Genomic DNA, 24,366 nt, shown 5'->3' on the forward strand with positions numbered 1-24,366 from the left:
GAAATACATGCGCTGGTGGAATTTTTAGTCGAATCTAGAACACAGGCTGTTGTTAAAAAGGGGACAATCAGTACAGCATGTATATGCTGCATGATAACTCTTAAGTACCAATCAGAAGAAGTTATAAAGACTGGGAAGAAAGGCTAGAAAAGCAATTTACAAGGCAACAATAGAAGGATGTATGCATGGCTCCCAAATCTGCAAAGTTCAGAAAGTTTAGGAGAAAGACTTATTTCCTGAATGGAAATTTGGAATTGCTGCCAACTGAAGTTTAATTGTAGAAAAACTGCCCCTTCTTTAAAAGAGTTGAGAGAAAATGAAGAATAGCAGAAGTTGGTGCTGAAAAAGGGCCGATGTTCTGGTCAAAAGCCCAAAAAGAAAACCTTGGGTCTATATCACATCGTCGAACTTGTATAAGTTCGAACGATGTAATATCGAACCCAAAAGTCCGAAAAGCAAAAATAGCGAAGCCACGGCACATTGATTTTTTCCCACGCAAAAAAATTGGTGGGCCGTTTTCGGAGCTTTGCTATTTACTCCACTGTGGTGCGTTCTCGGAGTTTGTATATTTAAGTTGGGTGGGTGTGGGGGGCACAGTCTCCTACTTTAGTTTAAGTTTTTTGTTTTCTTTTTTTAATTGGGGAACAGTGATTTTTTTTTCCCTGGGGAAAAAAAAAATCGGTGTTCCGTGTGTTCGTGCGGTTTCGGACTTTTGGGTTCGATATTACATTGTTCGAACTTATACAAGTTCGACGATGTGATATAGACCCAAAACCTTTTCCATTTGCTTCTACAGACTTTCTTGGTAGAAACTAAGACAGCCTGAACTGTCTTATTACTGGAAGTGAAGAAACCATGCAGTTAACTTGACAGTGTGAAGGTTGGGTTGTTGAATCCCTGGTGGGTGAGATAGGAGATCCTGAACAGGCTCCAATATCCACTGAGGATAATGAAGATGACACCACAGAAAAGGGAACCATACTTCCCTAGGCCAGAAGGGGGCCAATGAGGATTCCTAAGCTCTTCAGCCTGTTTGCTTTCTGTAAGAATTTTGGAAACAGTGGAAGAGGAGGGTAACCATAAAGGAGAACAGAGGGCCAAGTGTGAAGCAGAGCATGTCTTGGTGACTCCCCGAGGGAGGATCAGAGCAAAGTACTTGCTGCACTTGTTGTTGTTGAGAGGGCTGGCAAACAGGTCACAGCACAGTTGACCCCAACGCCTGAAAATCATATTCGCTGCCGACTGAGTGACAGACCACTCATGAAGCATTAGAATAGATCTGCTTAGTTTGTCTGCCAGCATGTTGGTTTGCCCTAGGATGTGTGTTGCAATGAGAAAGCAGTCTGAAGAGATCATTCATTCCCAAATTCACGTGGCCTCTCTGCACAGGGGTAAGATTGAGTTCCTTCTTGCTTGCTGATGTACCAGACTACTGACATGTTATCCATCTGAATTGCAAAAGTCCCCAGTGGGGAGAGCATCTTGAAACACCTGCAACACTACCAAGACTGCTCTCATCTCTAGGACAGTGATATGCAATTTGGTCTAGTGGGTGGAATGCCCCCCCCCCCCTCCAGTTGGGAAGTGTCCATGGTCATTGTGGCAACTGGATTCAGAAGAACAAAGGTCTGCCCAGAAAGTGATAGTCGGACTGAATCCACCAACGAATGTGACTCTTGCAAATCAGGGTCAGTTTTACTTGAAAAGACAGGTTGATGTAGAATGGATCACTGTACAGCTACAGTCCACTGGAGAATTTGCATAAAGAAGCATTCTAAGGGAAGCAGTACTATGGCAGCTGACAGACTCCAGTGCTCGAAGCACTAATCTTGCTGGAGGAGAAGGATGAGAAAGGTTAGCCTGGACCTGATGTTTTATAGAAGTAATCTGGTGGACAGGTAAAAGATAAAGAAGCCACCTGAGTAGTAATGTTTAAAAGCATTCCAATTAATTCCAGGCTCTGAACTGGAGGAAGTTTTGATTTGGCAAGATTTATTGAGATGCCCAAAGCGTTGCAAATCTGGAGAAAATAGTCCCTGGCTTGTTGAAGTTGATGCCTGGAGGGGGCGATGAGAAGCCAATTATCTAAACATGGAAACACCCGGAATCCTTTGAGCCTCAAGTGAGCTGCCACTACTGCCATGCACTTGGTAAACACCCTGGGGGGCTGTGATGAGTCCAAAGGGTAGAGCTCTGACTTGATAATGACTGCCTTCCAGCCGAAAACGAAGATGTCTTCTGGATCGTCTGTCTATTTTTATGTGAGTACACATCCTGAAAGTCTACAGAGCACACCCAGTCATCCTTGTGCAGAAAAGACAGTATGGACTGAACTGTGACCATTTGGAACTTTGCCTTCTTTACATACTAGTTCAAGCTGCTTAGATCCAAAATGGGTCCAACGTCCATTGTTTTCTTTGGCACTAAAAAGAAGTGTGAGCAAGTTCTGAATCCTATATGGTCAGGTGGGACCTTCGGGATGACCCTTTTTTCTAGCAGCTTTTGTATTTCTTGTGCTGCTTCCTTCCTCTGACTGGGTGAAATGTTGGGAAGTTTCTTCTTTTGACAAGGAGGAAGAAGGGAAAATGGTATGTAGCAACCTCTGGACATTATTCTTAGCACCCATAGATCTGTTGTTATATTTGCTCAGGCAATGAGAATTGACCCCCGACTGCCTCCAGAGTTGAAGAGTCGGGCAGCACTTCAGGAATCCTGATAGAGCCTGTCTGAAAAGGAATTCTTAAAGTCCTGGTTTTGCAGACCTCCTCTGCCTCTAGAGTGACGTCTACCATTAAAATGTCCTCCTCCTCCTCTGGAGGAATTATCCCCACCCGAATCCTGGAAAGGTCCCAGAAAGTTACAGAACCCACATATTCTTACCACCTCATTGGTTTCTTGAGAAGGTCAGATAAGGGTTAGAAAACATGATTCCCATGGAAGACAGCGTCTTTCCTTCTTGGTCGCTGTAGGTAAGCATGTCCTTAACTGATGGCCCAAAGCGCCATCAAAGGGGGCATTAACAAAAGATGTCTTGAAGGTCTCAGCAAAGTCTCATAGCCGCATCCATGCATGTCTCCTAATGGCTATCACTGAACAGACTGCTCATGAGGTACCTTCAGCTTGTATGGGAGATCAACCTCATGGAAGCATTTAAAACAGACAACAGAGTGGCCAGATGAGAGGAAGTCTTTTTGAAATCCTCAGCAGACATGGACTCAGTATTTGATAGATCTTTACTTAAATCTCTCTGCAGCCTAGTAAAATGTGCCAGATAATTAAGTGACCTCACAGCAAAGGTAGCTGAGGTGAACACTCACTTCCTAAATCTGTCCAACACTCTGGACTCCCTGTTTTGCAGATGGAAAGAAAAGCTCTGTTCTGCTAGCTCTTTCTTGGTGGCTGCCGCCACCACAACAGCATCAACAGAACTCCTCTGCTCCAGTAGGGTCTGTCCAAAGGAGGGGCCAAAAAGTTGTCCAGGTGCTTGGGAATGGGCTCCACAGTGTCCAGTTCCTTCCATGCTCGGCAGGAAACCAGATCATCAAGTTCATCCGCATGGGATGTGGGTCACCCAAGACGTAGATGGTCCAGAACCAAAAGCCTCCAGGAACACCAATTCTTCAGGAGGAGGAGTTTGGTATGACAAACCACCTTTCTGCTTAACGATTCCTAGATTATCTCCAAAGGGGATGTCATCAGGTGGCAATCTGGGGGATCCTTCTCCTTCATCAAAATCAGAGTCTTCTGTGAGAGACTCCATGGGGGAGTGTGTGTTTTTCTTCTTTCTTCTCCTCTTCATAGAGATCTCCTCCATGGGATGTTCAGGGAAAGTGTTGGAAGAGAGGGGAAGTTCCTCTAGTGGAACTGTCTGGAGACTAAATGGAACTGGCCATCCCTGTGGAGTAGGTCTGACGGACTCAGGGCCAATAAGGGAAAGGGGGTAGGATCCGAAACATGAGATGAAGGTTCTGTGTGGAGAGAAAAAGCCCTTTCTGCCACCTTGAACACCAAGGCACCAGGGAAAACCTTTCCTCCCTCCTCGTAGCCAAAGCTTCTGAAGATAGGTCAGGGATATCCCCAGATCTGAGCCTCGGGGGAAAATCAGATCTGAGCTAAGGCCGAAGCTCTGAGAAGGAAGGATGGATCTGACAAAACCAGAGCCAAACCCAACCCCTCGGACCCGGTGCCAACATCCCATCTCCGAGACCCACCCCATCCCAAGGGTATAGGACAGAACCAGTCAGGGAAATGGTTTCAGTGCAGGAAATAAACTTTCTTGAAATCTGATGCTGAACCTCTTGGAGATCTCGGATCCTGGGACACTGAAATCACAGGTCACATTGCAGAGGGAGATGGAATGGACTTCGTAAGCATGCTCATGGATCTACCCCCATCTGGATCTGAGCTCTGAGGAATTTTCGCATCATCCTATCTACATCTACCTCTGATAAACTGCTGGAAAACCTAGAAGATGCTGTGGAAAGGGGCCTAGAATGTTTCTTCAGAGTTTGGAATAACAGCATGGGTAGAGAGAGAAATAGGCTTAAATACGTATTCTGGGTATACCTTCATATAAGCAGAAATTAAAATTACGATCTCGCTATTGTGCGACTCTAAAGCGTCACCGTAGTTCGAAAACCGTCATATCGAAAACCGGATTCTCCGATTTTCGAACTGCAAATACACATCGTAATGCAGGGGGGCAAGCCCGCTGCACCCCCACACCCCCTACTTTAATATACTAACTCCGAGATTGCACTACAGTAGGGAAAGGATTAATTTCCCGATCCCCGCTATAGTGCAATCTGCTCCCAAAATGCAGAATCTGCAATGAGCGAATGCCAATATGCATTCACTCATTGCGCATTCAGACAAGTTTCCTTAAATATTGTGCAACATTGGAAACCTCCTTTCGACCTTAGTAGGATCGCCCAACTGCATCACACACATATGAAGGTATACCATATTCTGGAGCATGGTTTCTGCGAGATGTACTGGCTCTCAGATCCGAGGGCTTAGGATCTGAATAACAGGTTGAAGGTAATGGAGATATCACTACAGGGGCTGATGCTTTCGGATCCAACAGAAAGCTAGGAGATGTTGGATCTGAGGAGGTTGGACCTGAAACTTTTCTAAAATTTTTTTTTTTTTTTTGACGGCTCCAATGAAGCCCTTCTGGAATCCGAAGAAACAGACTTTGTCAGTTTTGGAGAGATATCAGCCCAGAAGTAGCAGGAAGCAAGCCTTTGAGAAGCAGCTTGTTTCACCTATCAGTCAAAGCTCATGGATTAAAAGTAGAGCATACCTTACAGGCCTGTTAAGGTGGTCTGGTCCCAGATAACACACTTCCTGTGGACATCTGAATTGGGGATCTTATGCCCACAAGAACTGCATTTCTTAAAACCTCTTGATTTTTCTGACATAGCTGAAAATAACAATAGAATATACAGCTGCAGTAAAGGAGGAATATAGCAGACAAAAAGGTTATTGTCAACAATGGTAAAAAAAAAAAAAAAAGAAAAAAGCAATACTTATGAAAGGCACAGAAAAGTATATCAAATATGGTACAAGATAAACAACCACAGGTAGGAGGAAAAAGAAGGAAAAATGTATCCCTAACACCAGCAAAAGCTAAAAGAGAGGAAGAAAAGATGAAAGATTATTTTAGGTATAAAGCACTAAATTTAGGAGAACAAAGTTGAATAAAATATTCTTACTACGCTCAAGAGCAGAATCTGCATCTAACCACGACGGTAGGAAATGAGATCTGAGGCAATGGGGATGGAGTAGAGCATTGTGGGTAGAGGGAGGAGCTCAAGAGCTGGATCCGAAGTCTAGTATATGCGGCTGAGTCATATCTGAGGATGGGATCTGAACTCATTAGTAAGGAAGAATGAAAAGGACAACATCAGATACTCATTTTATGACCAATCAAAAGCCCTGTAACATTGTGGACTTTCTAACTTTGGCGTGAAAACCTTTGAGCAAGTGGGCTAACAGTGGCCTAAAATACAGCACATGACTGATTAAGGATGGGGAGTATGTCCCCTTTTCTGAGGCCAAAATCTCTTTTGACTTGTCGGTAGAAGACTGCATTCCCTATTAGGTGCAAATGTGAGTGTGTGTAGTCCAAGGAAATATCATACCGCAGTTAAAAACCGTGTGGGTAGAAAGAATACTCGTGGCATTTAGTATGGTGCAGATCTTAATGGGAGCCTAAGTGGTGGTGACTTCTGCTTCAAAGAAATACAGGCTGCTCATGATACCATTAATACTGTTTTTCAGATATTTTGGGACAAACTGGAGCTGTACAGAGAAATCCCCTTGGGAAAATGGTTAAGGACCTTTTGTTAACAAGTCCACTTGCCTCATCAATTTTTGCTTTACTGTCAGATAGTTTCTCCTTTTCTCTTTCTAACCTCTGCTAGGTTTGGTGCACCTAATGGGACACAGGCACACCTGATCAATGGTGGAGATGCTCTGAAATAGAAACTGTAGACTGACGTCAAATATCTGCACCTTGCCCCAAGTTACAGTCTCTACAGGGTGGAGGTGAAAGTGACCGCAGGAAACTATGTGGTGAAAATTTGTCTTGTATCTGCCACTATGCATGAAATGAGCTCACTTAGTAGAATGGATTTCTATCTCCCAGACTGGTCATTTTTGAGAACTACTGATGACAGTAAGAAAACAGACTAAAAAGTTGTTTAAGGGGGATGAGGAAGGGATACTTCTTCTTAAAGCATAGTATCTGCAGGCGCTACACCTACTGTGTACCAGATGTGCCTTTTCCAGAAAGGCTTGCACTTGGCTAACCGTAATCAAATATCTTCACGACAGTTGCATCAAAAGCATCTGCTGTTCAGATGATACTCTGTTTTTGTTTACTGAGACTTTGTCTGCAAGTAAGTCTGTAGCACTGAACATAAACATACAATGCTACTGGACTGTAATTTACTCAAGTTATTTATTCAACATATCCTTACCAGGTCCCTTGTAAGCCACAACCCAGGTCAGGCAGGCAAGAAAGATAAGCACATAATTAAACAAGCACACCTTAAAGCAGAATAAAGAAAACAATAATATAAATCAAGCCGACTATAAGACAGTAATGCAACAGAGCAAAACACTGTACAAGTGTTATACAATAATGACAAACATACTAAATGACATCCAGCAAGGCAACAACTGCAGAGGCAAACACAACCCCATAATTAAGTGTTATACAATAATGCTGACAAACAGAGTAAAGGATAACCAGAAAGAGCGGAAGAAACATAATATTTAAGGTACATTTAATAATGGTACAATGAACACAACTTCTTAACTTGTAGGGAAGGCAGGTTTTGCTGTAGGAAGATAAGAAAAGTTGTTTAAAATCTTACCATAACCATAGATGTCCTTCTCTTCCATGTTGCAATATTCTGTAGAGTTGGGTATTCTCCTTTTGCTACCCGAAAGTCCAGCCAGTATATAAAAGTTTGCAGTCACTGTATGGTGCGTGGGACGGCTGACATGGCTAGCACATCGTGGGCCATAAGAGTGATGTCTATGCACACCAGACTTCAGAAATGAGTGCTCCAGTCGGAACCAGTCCTAGAAAAGGTAGTTCAAGCCCTGTGCCATCCAAGAAGGGAAATGCCTGATATCAGGAGTGGTAGGTGGGAGGGAAGGAATACTGCAACATGGAAGAGAACGACATTTATGGTTATGGTAAGATTTTACACAACTTTTCTATGTCGTTCGATTCACAAGTAGTATTCTGTACAGTTGGGTGAGTGCCAAAGTCCACTGTGAGGAAGGGGGTGGTGGCCTAGAAGAATTCTCCAGGAAACAATGGAGGATAGCCCTAGTGAATCAAGTACTGGACCTGGAAATCTGGTCCATTTCGTAATGCTTAGTGAAAGTGTGTACAGAAGATTAAATGGCAGCTTCAAGAATAGTGGAAGTCTCCAGGCCTTTGAAGAAGGCTCCAGATGAGGCCATTGCCCTAGTGGAATGGGCTTTAACCCTGCCTTGCAAGTGTTTACCATGGTGTGTGTAACAAAAGATAATGGCCATGGAGATCCAGGCTGAAATGGTCTGCTTAGTTGCAGGTTTCCCCAGGGCCCTGGTGTAGAAAGAGACAAACAACTGGTCGGCTTGTCCGATGTTCTTGGTTTTGTGCAGGCAGAACCTGAGCTGTATGTACACATCTAGGGAATGAAGTACTCTCTCACTGTCTCCCTGTGGACTGGGAAAGAAAGTGGATAGGTGGATGCCTTGGTTTAAGGAAAGGTCATTAACTACCCTGGGCATGAAGGATGGGTTGGTTCTTAGGGTTAACCTATCTTTGTGGAAGATGAGGAAAGGTGGAATTAGCCATGAGAGCTTGTAACTCAAACTATTCTAACTGAGGTTAAGGCCACCAGCAGAACAGTCTTCCATGTGCAGTGGTTTACAGAAGCTTTGGATGCTGGCTCAAAGGGAGGTAGTGTGAGCTTCTCTAAAAACATAGCTCAGGTCCTATGGAGGCAAAATGGGCTTCCTTGGTAGTCTGAGATGAAGTACCCCCTTAAGGAACAGTTTTGCAGGCAACCTGGAAGCAAAGGGGGGTCCAGGAGTAGGCAAGCAGAAATGGCAGACAAAAGGGTCTTAATGGAGGAGAATGCTAACCCTGTCTGTAGAATTTCACATACGTAGGGCAGCACTAGGGGGACCTCGCTTTGGAATGGGTCCAACTGTCTTCTAAGGCACCATATGGAGAATCTTTTCCACTTGGATACGCAAGATCTCCTGGTATTAAGTTTCCTGGCCTCCTTTAGGACAGTGGGCATGTCCTCAATGTAAAGGTGCCTGTAAGGAATTAAAATTCTATCACCCACAAAGTGAGGTGGAGAGATTGCCACTGTGGGTGTATTTGGGTTCCCTTGTCCTGTGTGAGAAGGTCCACTCTGACTGGTAACCTGTGGTGACTGCCCTTGGTTAATTGCAGGAGGAGGGGAACCAATGTTGTCTTGGCCAATAAGAAGTTACCAGCAAGATTTTCAGCCTGTCTTGTTGGACCTTCAGCAGGACTTTCTGAACAAGTGTTAAAGGGGGGGAAGCATACACAAACATCCTCTTCCAGGAGATTGAAAAGGCATCTGTTGCCACTGCCATAGGTTCTGGCAGTCTGGTGCAGAAGGAGGGAAGCTGCCTGTTCTTGGAGGAGGCAAAAGACCTACTTGAGATGTACCCCATCAGTGGACAAGATCCAAGAAGACATCCCTGTGTAGCATCCATTCGTGGGATATTGTCATGGACCTGCTGAGGGAATCTGCCTGAAAGCTCTGTTGGGAAGGGATGTATACTGCCTGAAGAGTAACACCCTGTCTGGTGGCCAGTTCCCACACCAGGAGAGCTAGTCTGCAAAGTAAATAAGATATGGTTCCCCCCTCCTTGTTGAGATACCACAGTACTGTGGTATTGTCTGTGAAAAGCTTTAGGGGTCCCTGTTGGAGCCTGGGTTGGAAAGCCTTCAGTGCCAGTAATATTGCTCTCATTTCCCTTACATTGATGTGCTCCTTCCTGTGTGGGTCTGGCCAGACTCCCTGCACTTTTAGGAGCCTCAGTGTAGCTCCCCAACTGAGGTATGAGGTGTCTGTGTACATGACCTGTGTTGGTGGTAGTGGCTAGAGTAGAAGGCCCAGGTTGAGCTTTACCTGGGTCAGCTATCAACGGATCTCTTGTTTGAGGGCAGGGCAAAAGCTGCACCCTGTACTCCAGAGGGTGTGAGTGCAGTGTCCAAACAGACCTGAGGTACCCATGCAGTTTCCTCATGTGAAGTCTTGCTAAAGGCAACATAGGTACAGTGGAAGCAGTGTAGCCCAGGAGCCTGAGGTACTGCCTGGAAGTCATTTCCTTGGTTTGAAGTACCATAAGTAGGTACTGTGTCAGGCTTTCCACCTTTTGGGGTGGAAGGAAGGCTGTCATGATGTTTGCCCAAATTCTGCACACCAGCAACACTATGTCCTGGGTACGGTCCAGATGAGATTTTTGGGTAATTTACCTGAAAACCTAGGGACTGCAGGAGGGCAACAGCTTTCTGCAACTGGAGCAGGAGGGACTGTTTGTAGTCTGCCTGGATGAGAAGGTCATCTAGGTAAGGGATGATTTGGATCCTTTGAGTCCTGCAGAAGGCAATCACTGGTGCCAGACATTTGGTAAAGACTCTGGGTGCAGCAGACAGACTGAAGGGCAAGGTCGAGAATTGATAGTGAGAGGAGGCCACTAGAAACCAGAGGAAACTCCTGAAGCTGGGCCTTATGGGGATGTGGAGGTATGCATCCTTGATGTCCAAGGTGGCTAGGAACCCTTGAGGGAGGATTAGAGGGAAGAGAGTTGGCAATGTAAGCATCCTGAATGTGGGTACGTGCAGGAAGAGATTCAGATATGGGAGATCTCGAATTGGCCTCCAGGGCCCATCTTTTCTTGGTACTAGAAAGATCCTGGAGTAAAAGCCTTTTCCCATACAAGAGTGTGGGACAGGCTGGATGGTGCCTTGGGCTAAAAGATTATTCACTACCGGTTGTAAGAGGTAGAGCTGTTATTTTGGTGGTTGGGGAAAACCCCCTCCTCTTTGGGGGAATGATCCAGGTCATGAAGTAACTGTGTTCTAGTACTGACAGTACCCACTTGCCTGAAGTGATGAGTCTCCATGTTTGGAGACAGTGAGAGAGACGTAAGGAGAGAGGGATGGGGAGGTGGATTCAAGTATAACAGGTAGTTACACACTACCTGCCCTGTCTTGAAAGGGCATCCTTCGGCTGGTAGATGGAGTAGCCCTTGCAGGAGTGGATTGTTTCCTGGGAGCATTTCTTGGTCTGGAAGAGGGAGAAGGACCTGAATGTTTCCTAATAAACTGGGTCTTGGATGGGTAATTCCTTTGAAACTTGGGAATTGGAGATACAAACAGATGCTTACCTTTTTGTTGCAAGGGCTTAAACAAGTCTGCAACCTTAGATCCAAACACAGCTGAATTGTCTAAAGGAGCATCTACTAGTTTAGCCCTAAAATCATCTGGTAAAGGCTGGAGGCATAGCCATGAATACCTTCTTAGGGTAGAAACTAATGCTACTGACCTAGCTGAGGCCTCAGCAGCATCGTAGCAGCACCTGACAGAGTGTCTGGTCACCTAAGAGGTCAGGGAAACAAGGGAGGACAGTTGAGCTTTGGCTGAAGAGTCAGAGATATCTGAAAGTTGCTTGGAAATTTTCTCCAAAAGGGATAAAGCATATTTAGACGTGTGTCTGACAGTTGATTGCTCTGAAAGCCAGAGATGCAAAAGTGTATACTTTTTTGCCCAAACGCTCCATGGCCTAGCTGTCCTTGTCAGCAGGGAGGAGGGTGGTAGAGGGGAGTAATTTAGAAGCCTTGTCAGTAAAGGCTGAGATGGTGGCTGGGTCTGCATCTGGGCATTTTACTAAGAATTCAGCTGTTTCTGGGACCTTGTAAAATCTATTAGGTCTGTGGGGTGCTGGAGGATGGGAATCTGGGTTCAAGGATGCTGCAGAGAAAGCATAAAGTAAGGCTGGAAGTATAAGTGGAACATCTGTAGGAGCTGGGGAATCCATCTCGATCAGCTCATAGTAGTGTTTTTGCACCTAAGTCATTTCTGATGAGTCCCACTTAAAGTGTTCTCTCATCTTAGCTATGGTTTCCCCAAAGGTGAGATCTTCTGTAGGGGAATCAGCTTCTGAAGATTCTTCCTCTGTTGAGCCATACCCAAGTGGAGAAGGGAGTTGGGAAGTATAAGAGAGGGATTCTTCTGAGGAAGAATCAGAGTACACATCCTCTTTCACCTGTGAGGGGTCAGAGGTCTGAGGCCTAGGGCTCAGTACTGGAGGAGAGATTGTAGAAGTCCCTGGAGCAGTAGGCTGCAAGGCCATGAATGCATTAAATAGGCTTTGTGAAAACGCCTGCCAAGATGGTTGACTTTCCCTAACAGGAGAAGTATGCTTTCTCTTCTCCTTTTTAAGTGAAGGTTTAGTGGGTGTCTGTACAAGGAAAGGCCTAGGACCGGAAGACTGCGAAGGAGTGGAAGGATCACGCTGTTCTGCAGAGAGCCTTGGCTTCCCCCTAGGCATTGGAGACAGACGTCCGCAGGCCCTCTGTGGACGTGCCTTCCATACCGGGTTCCATGGCTTCCGATACTGTACAGCACAACGATGATGCAGGCAAAAATATTTATTTAAGACTGAATGTCATAAAGCAAAAATAAATGCTGAGCAGACCGGTTTCGGCTGAAAAAACAGCCTTCTTCAGTGCTGAAACAAAATTAAATAATGATTTGAACAGCCAGAACATCCTGGTCTTTTATATATCCACTGATTTAAAGAGGTATTGCCAAAAAAAGTTTGTGGATTGTATCTGATGCATCCATCTCTTAAAAAATGCAATAATAAATGAATATGAAGAAATGAAGAGATGTTAATAAAAATGATTACATAAAACCATATAGCATGAAAAACATTTCATGAAAAACATAACAGAAAAAACATAGCAGGAAAAAAGCAGGTTGACAATTATGCCATCTCATTTAATCCAGGTTTGAACAAAGCCCCTAACCTGGTAATCCACATGGTTTCCATGTTATTAAGTTTGTTGTGCCAACCTGCTTTATAATTCCTATGCATTTGAATTTTATCAATGATAGTAAATTTGAAAACAGCCGTGGTATGTTGAATAGTGTCTTTATAAAGGGCATTGGACAGACGCTGATTTCTAATAGCACTGAGGTGTTCACTGATCCTCAGTTTAAATGGTCAGGATGTTTGACCCACATAAAATGATGAACAGGTGCATGTAGCTAAGTAAATGACCCAATCTGAGCTGCAGTTGCCAAAAATGTTGATTTTGTATACTTTAAATGTATTTTTACTTGAAAATTCTTTGGTTTTAAAAATATGTTGACAGGCACTGCAGTGCCCACAAGGGAAGCAGCCAAGCAATGGGTCACCAAATAAAGTGGTTTGAACAGGTATTGCTGGTGTGTACCTTTTGTAATGTGTCAACCTTGAATGGATAGTCCTACCCCCTCCTGTATGAAAAAGCACATTTGTCTGGTAAAATCTCATTCAAAAGTTCATGGGATTTAAGTATATCCCAATGTCTCATCAATGATCTGTCTGAATCTAGATGTTGGCACAACAAACTTAATAACATGGAAACCATGTGGATTACCAGGTTAGGGGCTTTGTTCAAACCTGGATTAAATGAGATGGCATAATTGTCAACCTGCTTTTTTCCTGCTATGTTTTTCCTGATATGTTTTTTCTGTTATGTTTTTCATGAAATGTTTTTCATGCTATTTGGTTTTATGTAATCATTTTTATTAACATCTCTTCATTTCTTCATATTCATTTATTATTGCATTTTTTAAGAGATGGATGCATCAGATACAATCCACAAACTTTTTTTGGCAATACCTCTTTAAATCAGTGGCTATATAAAAGACCAGGATGTTCTGGCTGTTCAAATCATTATTTAATTTTGTTTCAGCACTGAAGAAGGCTGTTTTTTCAGCCGAAACTGGTCTGCTCAGCATTTATTTTTGCTTTATGACATTCAGTCTCAAATAAATATTTTTGCCTGCATCATCGTTGTGCTGGTCCGTTTTTGGTTTTTGTATCATTGGTTTGGACCGTTGCACTCTGTCCCATGTGCGTGTGCCTTGGTTTGCTCTTCTGATACTGTACCCACTATACCTAAAGTGGCTGGGCCCGAGCGTTCATCCAGGCTGACTGTGGCCACAGGATGAGCAACGGACAGCGGAGGCACAGCGACAGTAGCAGGCCTTAGAGTCTTAGTCTTTTTCCTCGGGGATTTGGTGGGCAAGTCGGAAGATTCCTCCATACCCAACGTTAGCTGTTTCAGACGTTGGTTCTCTAGATACAGGTTGAGCGCAGCGCATGAAGTCTGCTGGGTAAGGTCTTGGGTACAAAGGCATGGCAGATAGGGCAGGCCTTGTAGTCATGTGATTTGCCCAAACAGAATAGATAGAGTTTGTGTGTATCTTTGTGTGAAATCTGATGGCTGCACTTACACTTGCCCTTTCTTGGTGACATGAACAGGCACTAACATACAATGACTGAAAAAAGGTTCCCCAATGGGGTATTATCAGAGTTTCTCAAGTATCCAATGGACGGGAAGGCAGGAACACCTGACATTCAACTGGAGGCAGAAAAATTCTGAAGTCTGGTACGCGCAAACATCACTTTTATGGCCCACGCTCTGCTAGCCACATCCCACGCACCATACAGTGACTGCAAACATTAGTATACTGGCCGGACGTTCAGGTAGCAAGAGGAGAAAACTTAACTGTACAGAATACTGCAACATGTGACTAGAAAGACATTAAGAGGTGAGAGCTTCTTGTACTAATGCAAAGATGTGCAGCAGACAGAAAAGCAAAGAATTAGGAAAAATACAATAAATTTGGTCCCCACCCTGCACTACACAACAAAATAACGGAGAATAAGTATGACATGGCTTACCACAAATCTGCATTCTAGAGTTTCACTTCTTATTCCTCCTCTGTTGTCTTTGATAATAATAAACTTTAATTGCAAAACTAGACGCACTTGTATTGGGTAGTGATTTACTTAGTTTCTGTACACCATGTTTTGCACCAGTATAATATGCATGTGGTTAAATTTTCACAAAGTTTTACCCTGCATAACTCCATAAATTAACCACATAAATTACAATCTGGATGATTTCAGTTCTCTGAGGTATAGTATTTATCTTAACAATACCGCCCCTGACTCTCAAAGGAAAATAAATCTGACAAGTTTTACAATCTTATGTCCCCTCAAAGAAAAAAGTGATTTAAATATTACAGAAATGTCTGAATATATATATATATATATGTATATATATAAAAAAACTTACATAAATTGTCCAAACTCCACTGTGCACAAAATCCAACTTGGCGTTTCAGGTAATCTGGATTGTTTACCCATCCTTCTAGCCTAAGAAGATGATCAGTAATACACGACTCTGAAACGGTCAATTTATTTTCACCTGTAATGAAAATAAGTTTATTCTCCAGACAAACTCTTCCTCTTTTTTTCTAAAGTTTCTGGCATAACGATATATGCTTTAATTGGAACAAAATTTGCTAGGATGTTTTTTAAACAGAAGACACAGTGCCGTTATCTTTTCTTCTAATTCACAACTCAACATCTGAGATACTCAATGATACGTACATCAGGACCTCTCAGCTGTCGGCCACCAGGAGGTGTGTACAACATGGGAAGTCTACTACTGCCACAGCTATCCATTGGTTCCAAACCTAGTAACCTAACAAGCCAGTTATACTACTGTTGCAGTGATCACACCAGCTATGTGGTGTTCAGGGATGAAGTCATGACTACAACCCACATTAACAGTTTGTACTAATAGCCTGAATGACAGGGGACCTGACAGAGGATAGAGAGGAATAAGGAGACAAAGTCTGCTCACTCTCTTAGAGAAGTACAAATGCTGGTGGTATACCCAATGTCTGTTCTTGGTGCAGATGGGGAAAATGGTGAATGGCACTAGCTGGTAAGCATGTGGGTGGGGCTCTGCTTTGTCTGAATCATTGCTGAGATAGGGTACTCTTCTCAGAATACAGCAATGCCTTCCCACACAAATACTCAACCAAAATGTCCCTGCACATCCACTCTTTCACAGGTTCATAGGTAAGTACTAGGCTAGCTACCCCTGTGGACTATTCTAAACATGGCTACTTTCCCTTGTTGACAATCAAACCCTGCACCTCTTACCTGTGAGGTAAACACCTTACCATTATGTTAACCTGTTGGTTATTCAAAGCTCAATGGCCATGAAACCCATGTCTCTCTCTTGCAGAGACAAGACCTCCTCCCAAGGAGGGACACACTGAGTATGTGGTGACTCTGAAGTGAATGGAGCAACTGGATATGTAGCAGATTTGACATCAGTGACAGCTGACCCTAAAAAGCTAACCTTACATAGCAGAACAGGTGACATTAAAAGTTTAAAGAAAATGCAATACACTTTTCCTGAAAAGACTACTCGAAACAGAAAACAAAGCCAGTGTAAACTGACAAAACATTAATATATTACTTTAATGATACAAAAGCCCCCAGCCTTCCATGTAGCTACTACTGATATCACAATTATTCTTATAAATCTGAAAAGTACCAAATCTTCATTGCTACTAAGTAGGGCATCAATAAAAACAATGTATTACACAGAAAATAAAACACCCCCACCCATATCAGAGCCATTTCTAGTGGCTTGGGAGTATAAGGACCTAGAATTTATAAAGTATGAAATACACAGAGAAGTGAGGAGAAGCACTACATGTTAAACTTCAAACTAGCATAAGCAGGAAGGAAAACACGGCTTTTCTGAAAGTACAATTTAAGTATGTTCACGATCATGACAAACATTCAATGACAAGGAAGTATGCTATCAAAAACTGCTAGAACTCTTCATGCAGACAGCTACATGCATGCTGCAAAACTTTGTGAAGTGATATGATAAATTCCTCTAACACCACCCGACAGTAGAAAATGTACTGATGGCAGGCTACTCAGAGATTAATAAACATCATAAAAAAGCGACAGAACTCTTCTTTCTAACATGTCATTAGCAAGACAGAATTTTTTTTTTTTTTTTACAAAGGATAACAGAAATGAAAAAAAAAAACTTACTTGTCTGAGCAAATTTTTCTAGTGCAATAAGTGCAAAAAGCATAACTGTTGGGTGTGACTGAAGACTCTAAAAATTGAAAATGAAACAAAATGTCAAAAATATCAAAGCTATTGTCGGGAACTACTTAAAAAGAAAACATGCATAAACAGACAAACAGAAAACACCTACAAAACTGACAGAATGTTCACAGGAACAAAATTTGTTTTGCTAAAAGTAATTTCTAAAACGTATGTGTGTGAATAGCTTGGAACCATGTAAACATGCTAAACCACTGTCCACTTCTAGGTATGTAATGCAAATGGGATTCAGAAGACACCTGAAAGCAATACAAGGAACACCATAAAAAGGTCCATTTATGACTCCAGGATTCAGAAGCAGTGATACATACATACATACATATATTTCAGGCATGGGCAATAACGCCCTTCTAGCCTGGCAAGATACCAAAAGAGTTATTCCCATAATAAGTGTTCAGGTTAATAAACGAGTGCCTGCTTTAATGTAATCTAGTAGTCTATTCCATGCATCAGCTACTTTCTCAGAAAACTAATAAGTACACTTCTCATTCCTATAGAATCTTCTACATAGGTTATCTGATGATTCCCCACTACTGACAACCCCAAACATTGCCAGAGGTAGTTGTCTCTAAATGCCCTATATACCTGAATAAGGTTTCCTCTTAAATAGCTGTATAAGACACTGCACAAGTTGAGATATTTTAGTCTTTCATAATAACTTAAACATTCACATCCATGAATGCCCTTGGTATATTTCACTGTACCCTTTCCAGTTTCCTCATGCTCATTTTCTTATAAGGTTTCCACATTGTAGGTGGACTGTACAAACTAAGCCAGCAGTATGTGTGAGTACGCATGGGAGTGTGTGGTATGGAAGAAAAATCGAAGCAGGTTAGCCACTCGGCATTATGAACCTTTGCTCCAGATGACTGTCCCTGCTAAGGTAACACCCCGACCCTATGGGTAAGTTCATGCCTACGTGTTCTCAGGTTATTATTACTAATTTTGTCTCTTCCCTATGCATTGTTTGGATTCACTTTGTGCAGTTATTTTTCAATATAATCTAATTTTATTTCAGTATCTAAGGTTACCTGGTTGTTACTAGGACAATTTATCAACCCTCTTTGTGGAGCCAAACTGCTCTGCATAAAATTTTGTAAATCTATCTATAATCTTTTGCATCTCAGAATAAATTTCAGAAGCTACACATAGTTTATCAATTTGTATGTCTTTACTCCTACCACATCTTATATATCTATAAAATGGTTTGCTATTAGGCTTGATATCTTTATATAAACTTTCATCAATTTTTTTCTTGATCTTTTCTCACACTATCTTTTTCTTTCTAGCTTGTATATTTCAGTTTTAAGTCATAGTTTGACCTCTTCTGCATTTCTTATATTTTTTGTCTCTCACCTTAATGCAATATTTTGTTATGAGAATACAACTTGTGGACAGTGTACCGAAATCCCGATGTTACATTTTTTGATTTTTTTTTTTTTGCATTCAAACAATTTCTCTTTCAAAAATTGACACATTCCTTCTGCAGTTTTTCCACTGAACATATCACTCCAATTAGTTTTACATAGTGGTTGTTTTGCTTCTGTATAATGTTATTAATCTTCTGTGCATTGGTTTGGACTTCAGTTTAACAGAGTTATCAAGTAACAATTTAACCTTTACAACCTTATAATCACCGAACATAAATGATGGTAAAACCAGACATGATGTAATAGCAATTTATGGTATTTTTCCGTTAAAGCCCTACCACTTCGTGCTGCTGTGAAGTGAACCGTACCTCGCTCCGTTACATTTCCAAGGATTCATACACTGTTGAATAATTGAACAGAAATTGAATGTTGATGAATGTAAGCATTTTGGTAATGTCTAGTCTGTCATATATGTCAGCCACTTAGTGTATTAAAGCCCTACCACTTCGCGCTGCTGTGAAGTGAAGCCGTACCTCGCTCTGTTACATTTCCAAGGATTCATACACTGTTGAATAATTGAATAGAAATTGAATGTTGATGAATGTAAGCATTTTGATAATGTCTAGTCTGTCATATATGTCAGCCACTTAGTGTATTAAAGCCCTACCACTTCGCTCTGCTGTGATGCATCTTCTACACATTGCTTAGTATTTATTTTGCTGGTATAAACATCTACAAGTTCGCGCTGCTGGTAATTCACTAATACATCTGTTACACTGTCATAAGTTTCTGTTGTGCTGTTAGGTGTAGAGTAAGGTGTTGTCATACATAGCTGAATCCACCGTTAAACTCCTACCACTTGCGGACCAGCTACGTTCACTTTGTTGTTTTCACATACAGGTTATTTCTCAGCTATTTCTCCTTAGAAGGGGCTCTGACCTCCGATCTCATCTTACTAGTTTGCAGAAAGCAGGGCCCACTGATTGGGTAAAGTACACACAAAAAATAGTCACAATGAACCTGCTGGCCAATGAGCGTGGTAGACACATTAGGCTACAGCTACATCACCAAGAAAATGCCACCTATTACTTCACCTTCACATGAAGTAGCTAATTCAAGTCTGTGCAGCGCGATGAACTGGTAGGGGTTTAACAGAAAAGGACCCAATTTATTTCCTGATGATAATGTCTCAATATACCACAAAAAGTACACCGGTGTAAATAAACAATCCTACAATGATATGCCTCAAGAGAAACCAGGCCAAAATTACAGCTCACCAATATAAAAAATGAAACGCAGAAAAAAATGTCAGCACAGTTAATCAGTTTGGGTAAAATTTTAAGTGTCTAGTAATTACTCAGCATGGATGTAAGGACATCTGGAGGATGCAATAGAGAAATCAAACAGAAAGGGAGGAGAAAAAAATTCTGGTGGGAAGAATTGTATAGCTTAAGCAAAAAGCAATTCAAGCACTGGCACAGAAAATAGCTTCCAGTAATTTATAGGAAAAAGGTAAATCAAATGCACTCAAACATGTTTAAAGAAAGTACAACACTGATTTAATATTTACAAAAAGATGGAAAAATTAAGAAGACAAAGTACAGTTTTGTACCTACCATAAATGTAGATGTTCGAGTGTATACACTGCTGCAGTCATTACACTTGGGTTATCCTGCCGTCAGGCGGTCCCGCAGTTGGCCCGAGTTCCAAAGTCTTGGTCCGGCGTCGGTTGCCGTCGCTTCTTCCCTGACGTCAGTGCACCAGGGGTATATAAGATGCAGCCGACGCCATTTTCTTCAGTTTTTCTAGCCCCAGATGTTAGGTGCCCCCAAAAAGGTAGGCAATGTAAATTGCTAATAAAACATGCATAAGAAAAGCAATCAAAAACTTTCAGTTACCAGCAAATACTCCCCATAGGTAGCAAAGGGTAGAAGGCTTGGGTAAGTACCAACAAGTAAGAGGGAAAGGAGGGAGGGTAACCTAGACTGCAGCAGTGTATACACTCGAACATCTACATTTATGGTAGGTACAAAACTGTACTATGTTCATCGTGTTACACTGCTGCAGTCATTACACTTGGGTAGAATCCCAAAGCTGAGGTAGGGTGGCTGGTTCTATAAGGCATTAGGGGTGGCTATAAGACCCTGCAGGACTGCAGTGGCAAAGCCAGCTCTGGATTTAGAGTAAAGAGGCAGATGGTAATGCTTGGTGAAGGTATGTACAGAACTCCAAGTTGCTGCTTCCAAAATGTCCTTGGTAGGTAACTCCTCTGAGGCAGGCAGTTGAAGTAGCTGTTGCCCTGGTGGAATGAGACCTAATGCTGTTACGTGCAGTTTTCCCATGGTGTGTATAGCAGAAATGTATACAATGCCCTATCCATTTTGAAATGGTCTTTTTTGAAATGGCTTTTCCCTGTGTTCCTGCAGCATATGCTACAAACAATTGCTCAGTTTTCCTGAAAGCTTTTGTTTTGTCCAAGTAGAAGCGTAACTGCCTGTGTATGTCCAAGGAATGCAGTCGTCTCTCCCCTTTATTCTGTGGATTTGGATAAAAATTTGGCAAGTGAACAGTTTGTTTTAGAGCCACACTTGATACCACCTTTGGCATAAAAGTAGGGTTTGTTCTTAAAGACACCCTGTCTTGGTGGAAAATGATGAAAGGTTCCACTGCCATTAGTGCCTGTAATTCTGAAACTCTTCGTGCTGAGGTTATTGCCAGGAGCAGAGCAGTTTTCCAAGAGACATATTTTAAGTCTGCTGAGTTAGCTGGCTCAAAAGGAGGTAAAGTTAATTTTTCCAAGACGAAGTTGAGGTCCCAAGTTGGAGTTGGTGCTCTACGGGGCGGTCTTAGGTTTTTAGCCCATCTGAGGTACTGTTTTAGCAACGGATGAGAAAAAATTGGTGGATCTGTGTTGTAATGAGGAGAGATGGCAGAGGCATGGATCTTAATGGATGAAAAGGAGAGGCCTTTGTCCAGCATCTCAGTCAAGTATTGTAGTAGCTGAGGAATATTTGGGACAAGAGGGTCAAGGCTGTGAGCCTGGTTCCAGGCACAGAATCTCTTCCATTTATCCGAATAGGTTTTCCTGGTGCTAGGCCTTCTGGCCTCCAGAATAACATCCATAACAGCTTTGGAGAGAGGCACTGTTTGCTTGACTAAGGAATCTGCCATGCAGCCAGGTTTAAAGTCTTGAGCTGTCCGTGAAGTATCTGATTGTTTTGCCGAGTCAGAAGTTGTGGGATTTGAGGCAAAATCCATGGTGGTCCTTGTGCTAAGTTCTTTAAAATTGGGTACCAGTGCTAGCGTGGCCAGTCTGGGGCAATCAGGATCATCTTTGGCTTTTCTTGTCTGGCTTTTATGAGTACCTTTGAAAGGAGAGATAGTGGTGGGAAAGCGTATACTTGTAGGTTTTTCCAGCTGAATGAGAGGGCATCCACTTTCCATGCTTGTGGGTGGCAAGTCCTTGTGCAGAATATTTGAAGCTGGCAATTCATTGGGGATGCAAATAGATCTATGTCCGGGCTCCACCATTTTTGTGTTATCATCCTGAACATTTGTGGATGTAATTTCCACTCGTGCGGATCCATGATGTTTCTGCTTAAGTCGTCTGCCAGTGTGTTTTTCTCTCCTGGCAGGAATTGTGCTTGCAGATGAACTTGATAGGTTAGAGCAGTGTTCCACAAGGTCATGGCTTGTCTGCAGAGGGGATATGAATGAGTGCCCCCTTGCTTGTTTATGTACCACATAACTGTGGTGTTGTTTGTCTTTAGTAGTAGTTGTCCTGGATGCAGAAGGTCCTTGAAAGCTATAAGGGCATTTTGTACAGCTAGCATCTATTTTTGATTGACGTGAAGATGCCTTTGTTCTGCGGGCCACTTGCCCTGAATACATTTTCCTACCATGTGTGCTCCCCAGGCGTAATCCAAAGCATCTGTTGTCAGTGTTTGCCTGGCTGTGGGTTGAGTGAAAGGCTGTCCCTTGTTGAGGTGACAGGCTTGAGCCTACCATCGAAACTCCTGTTGAATGCAAGGAATAAGTGGTATTACTGTTTCCAAACTCTGACAGTGTTGAGACCAGACACTCTTTAGGTACCATTGTAGTTTCCTCATATGCAGTTTGGCATATGGAATTAGTAGTATGCAAGATGCCATGAATCCCAAGGCATGCAGAATTTTTCTTGCAGGAAGTTGGGTTTTTGTTGCCATCAATTGGAAATATTGAGTCAGTTGTCCTTGCTGGTCTGGCGTGAGAAGCCATCTGGGCCGTTGTATTTAAGCTGGCACCCAGGAATATTATCTCTTGTGAGGGGACTAGTTTTGATTTCTTTTCGTTTACTGTGTACCCTAGGCAAATTAGCAGTCTTTTTACAAACGCCAGATGCTCTAGAAGAATGTCTTTGCTCTCTGCTTGAATAAGGCAGTCGTCCAAGTATGGGTAAATTTGAATTCCTTTTTGTCTGCAAAATGCAATTACTGGTGCCAGGCATTTTGTAAAGACCCTGGGCACAGTAGATAAGCCAAAGGGCAGTGCAGAGAATTGGTAATGCATTGAACCTGCTAAGAATCTGAGGCATCTTCTGCAATTTTTTCTGACAAGGACATGCAGGTATGCCTCCTTGAGGTCCAAAGCTACGAGCCAAGCTTTCTTGCCCAGCATGGGAAAAAGCTGCTGTAGTGTCAACATTCTGAATTTTGGAACATCCAGTTAAGTATTTAGAGAAGAAAGATCCAGAATGGGCCTCCAGGCTTTGCCCTTTCTGGGAACCAGAAAGAGAGTAAAATCCTTGTCCTTGCTCCTGTGTTGGTACCTTTTGAATAGCTCTCATGTCCAAGAGTGCTGTAATTTGCCTTTGAGCCTCTGCCCAATGATTTGGTGGCAGATTTGGCATTCCTTTTAACCTTGGCAGAGTGTGAAAGTGGAACCTGCAACCTTGAGACACAATATTGAGAACCCATTTGTCTTTGGTGATCATATGCCAATTGCGACTGAAAAGTGTCAGGTTTTCCCCCAAGGGGGCTGCCAAGAGAGAGATGTTTGGCAGCTGTAGTGGGAAGTCATTGGGGCTGTTTTTTATAAGGTTGAGGCCTGTCTTCTCCTTCTTTCTGGGTTGAAGCACCCCATTGTCGAGGCCTGTAAGTACCTTGTGGTTGACCTCTGCCTCTTGGATGTCTGTATCTGCCCCTTTGAGGTCTGTCTGAAAATGGAAAGGACCAATTCTTTATTGGCCAATTTCTGCTAAATCGAGGAGGCTGAACCTGTAAGAAATCCTTCACCGTTTGCATAGATTTTGCTTTATTCTCCATTTTCTTTAATACCTCTTCTGCCTCAACTCCAAACAAAACATCCTTCTGCAAAGGTGCATCCAATAATTTTGCTTTAACATGATCTGGTAAAGTCTGCTCTTTTAACCAAGCATGTCTCCTAATGACAGACCCTGTAACTGCTGCTTTATAGGAGGCCTCTAATGAATCAAAACCACATTGCAAAGTATGTTTTCCCACTTGTTCAGCTGCATGCAATAAATCCTGCATTTCCTTATAATTAGGAAGATCTGAATTTGGAAGCATTTTTTGTTTCAACTGAGACATCAAATATTGCTGATATTTAAGCATGTGAAACTGGCAATTTAAGGCCCTCATTGCTAAAGTTGCAGATGTATATACTTTCTTCCCCCATCTGTCTAATGCTCTGGAATCTCTGTCAGAGGGGACTGGATTTTTTGCTGTAGAGGCCTTTTCCCCTTTGGGACCCTGGGAAATAGTTTCAGGGTCAGCAACAGGGCTTTTATAAAGGAATTTGTGAGAGTCAGGGACTCTGTAGTATCTGTCTGGCTTAACTGGAGCAGGAGGTAAAGAATTAGGATTTAAACTGGATTCAGAATACACATCATCCACAATATCTAACACTGGCGGAATAGCAAGGGGTCTGTGTTGAGGTAATAAAAGAAAATCTCTGAGCCTTTTCTTGGATTCTGAATAATCCTGGCCCTCCCAATGATAATGCTCCCGCATGGTATGTAAGGTTTCCCCAAAGGAGTAGTCCTCTGGTGGAGAGGCTAAAGGAATTGATTCCTCAGCATCAGAATCCTCATAAGGGGGTAAAGAGTATCCTAGGTCTGAGGATTAATCTGAGGAGATGGACACCTGGTCGGATGAGTCATAATCTGCATCCTGTCTAGGTCTTTTATCAGGAGGAGGGTGGGACCCCCTGAC

At 42.6% G+C, this 24,366-nt stretch overlaps 1 protein-coding gene across 2 annotated transcripts in view; it reads right to left on the reverse strand.

The window, feature by feature from the left end:
* RSPRY1 (ring finger and SPRY domain containing 1) overlaps window positions 1-24,366 on the reverse strand; it is a 1,565,455-nt gene that overhangs the window by 788,288 nt on the left and 752,801 nt on the right. For both annotated transcript variants that reach the window (XM_044081400.1, XM_044081401.1), the window contains exons 7-8: window positions 16,707-16,773; window positions 14,914-15,045 (exon numbers count right to left, since the gene is read on the reverse strand). In XM_044081400.1, the coding sequence (XP_043937335.1) occupies window positions 14,914-15,045; window positions 16,707-16,773 (199 nt within the window). The remainder of the gene's footprint in view (window positions 1-14,913; window positions 15,046-16,706; window positions 16,774-24,366) is intronic.

Source organism: Protopterus annectens, chromosome 8.part0 (genome assembly GCF_019279795.1).
Source record: "Protopterus annectens isolate FY-2018-M chromosome 8.part0, PAN1.0, whole genome shotgun sequence".
NCBI classification, from domain to species: domain Eukaryota; kingdom Metazoa; phylum Chordata; order Ceratodontiformes; family Protopteridae; genus Protopterus; species Protopterus annectens.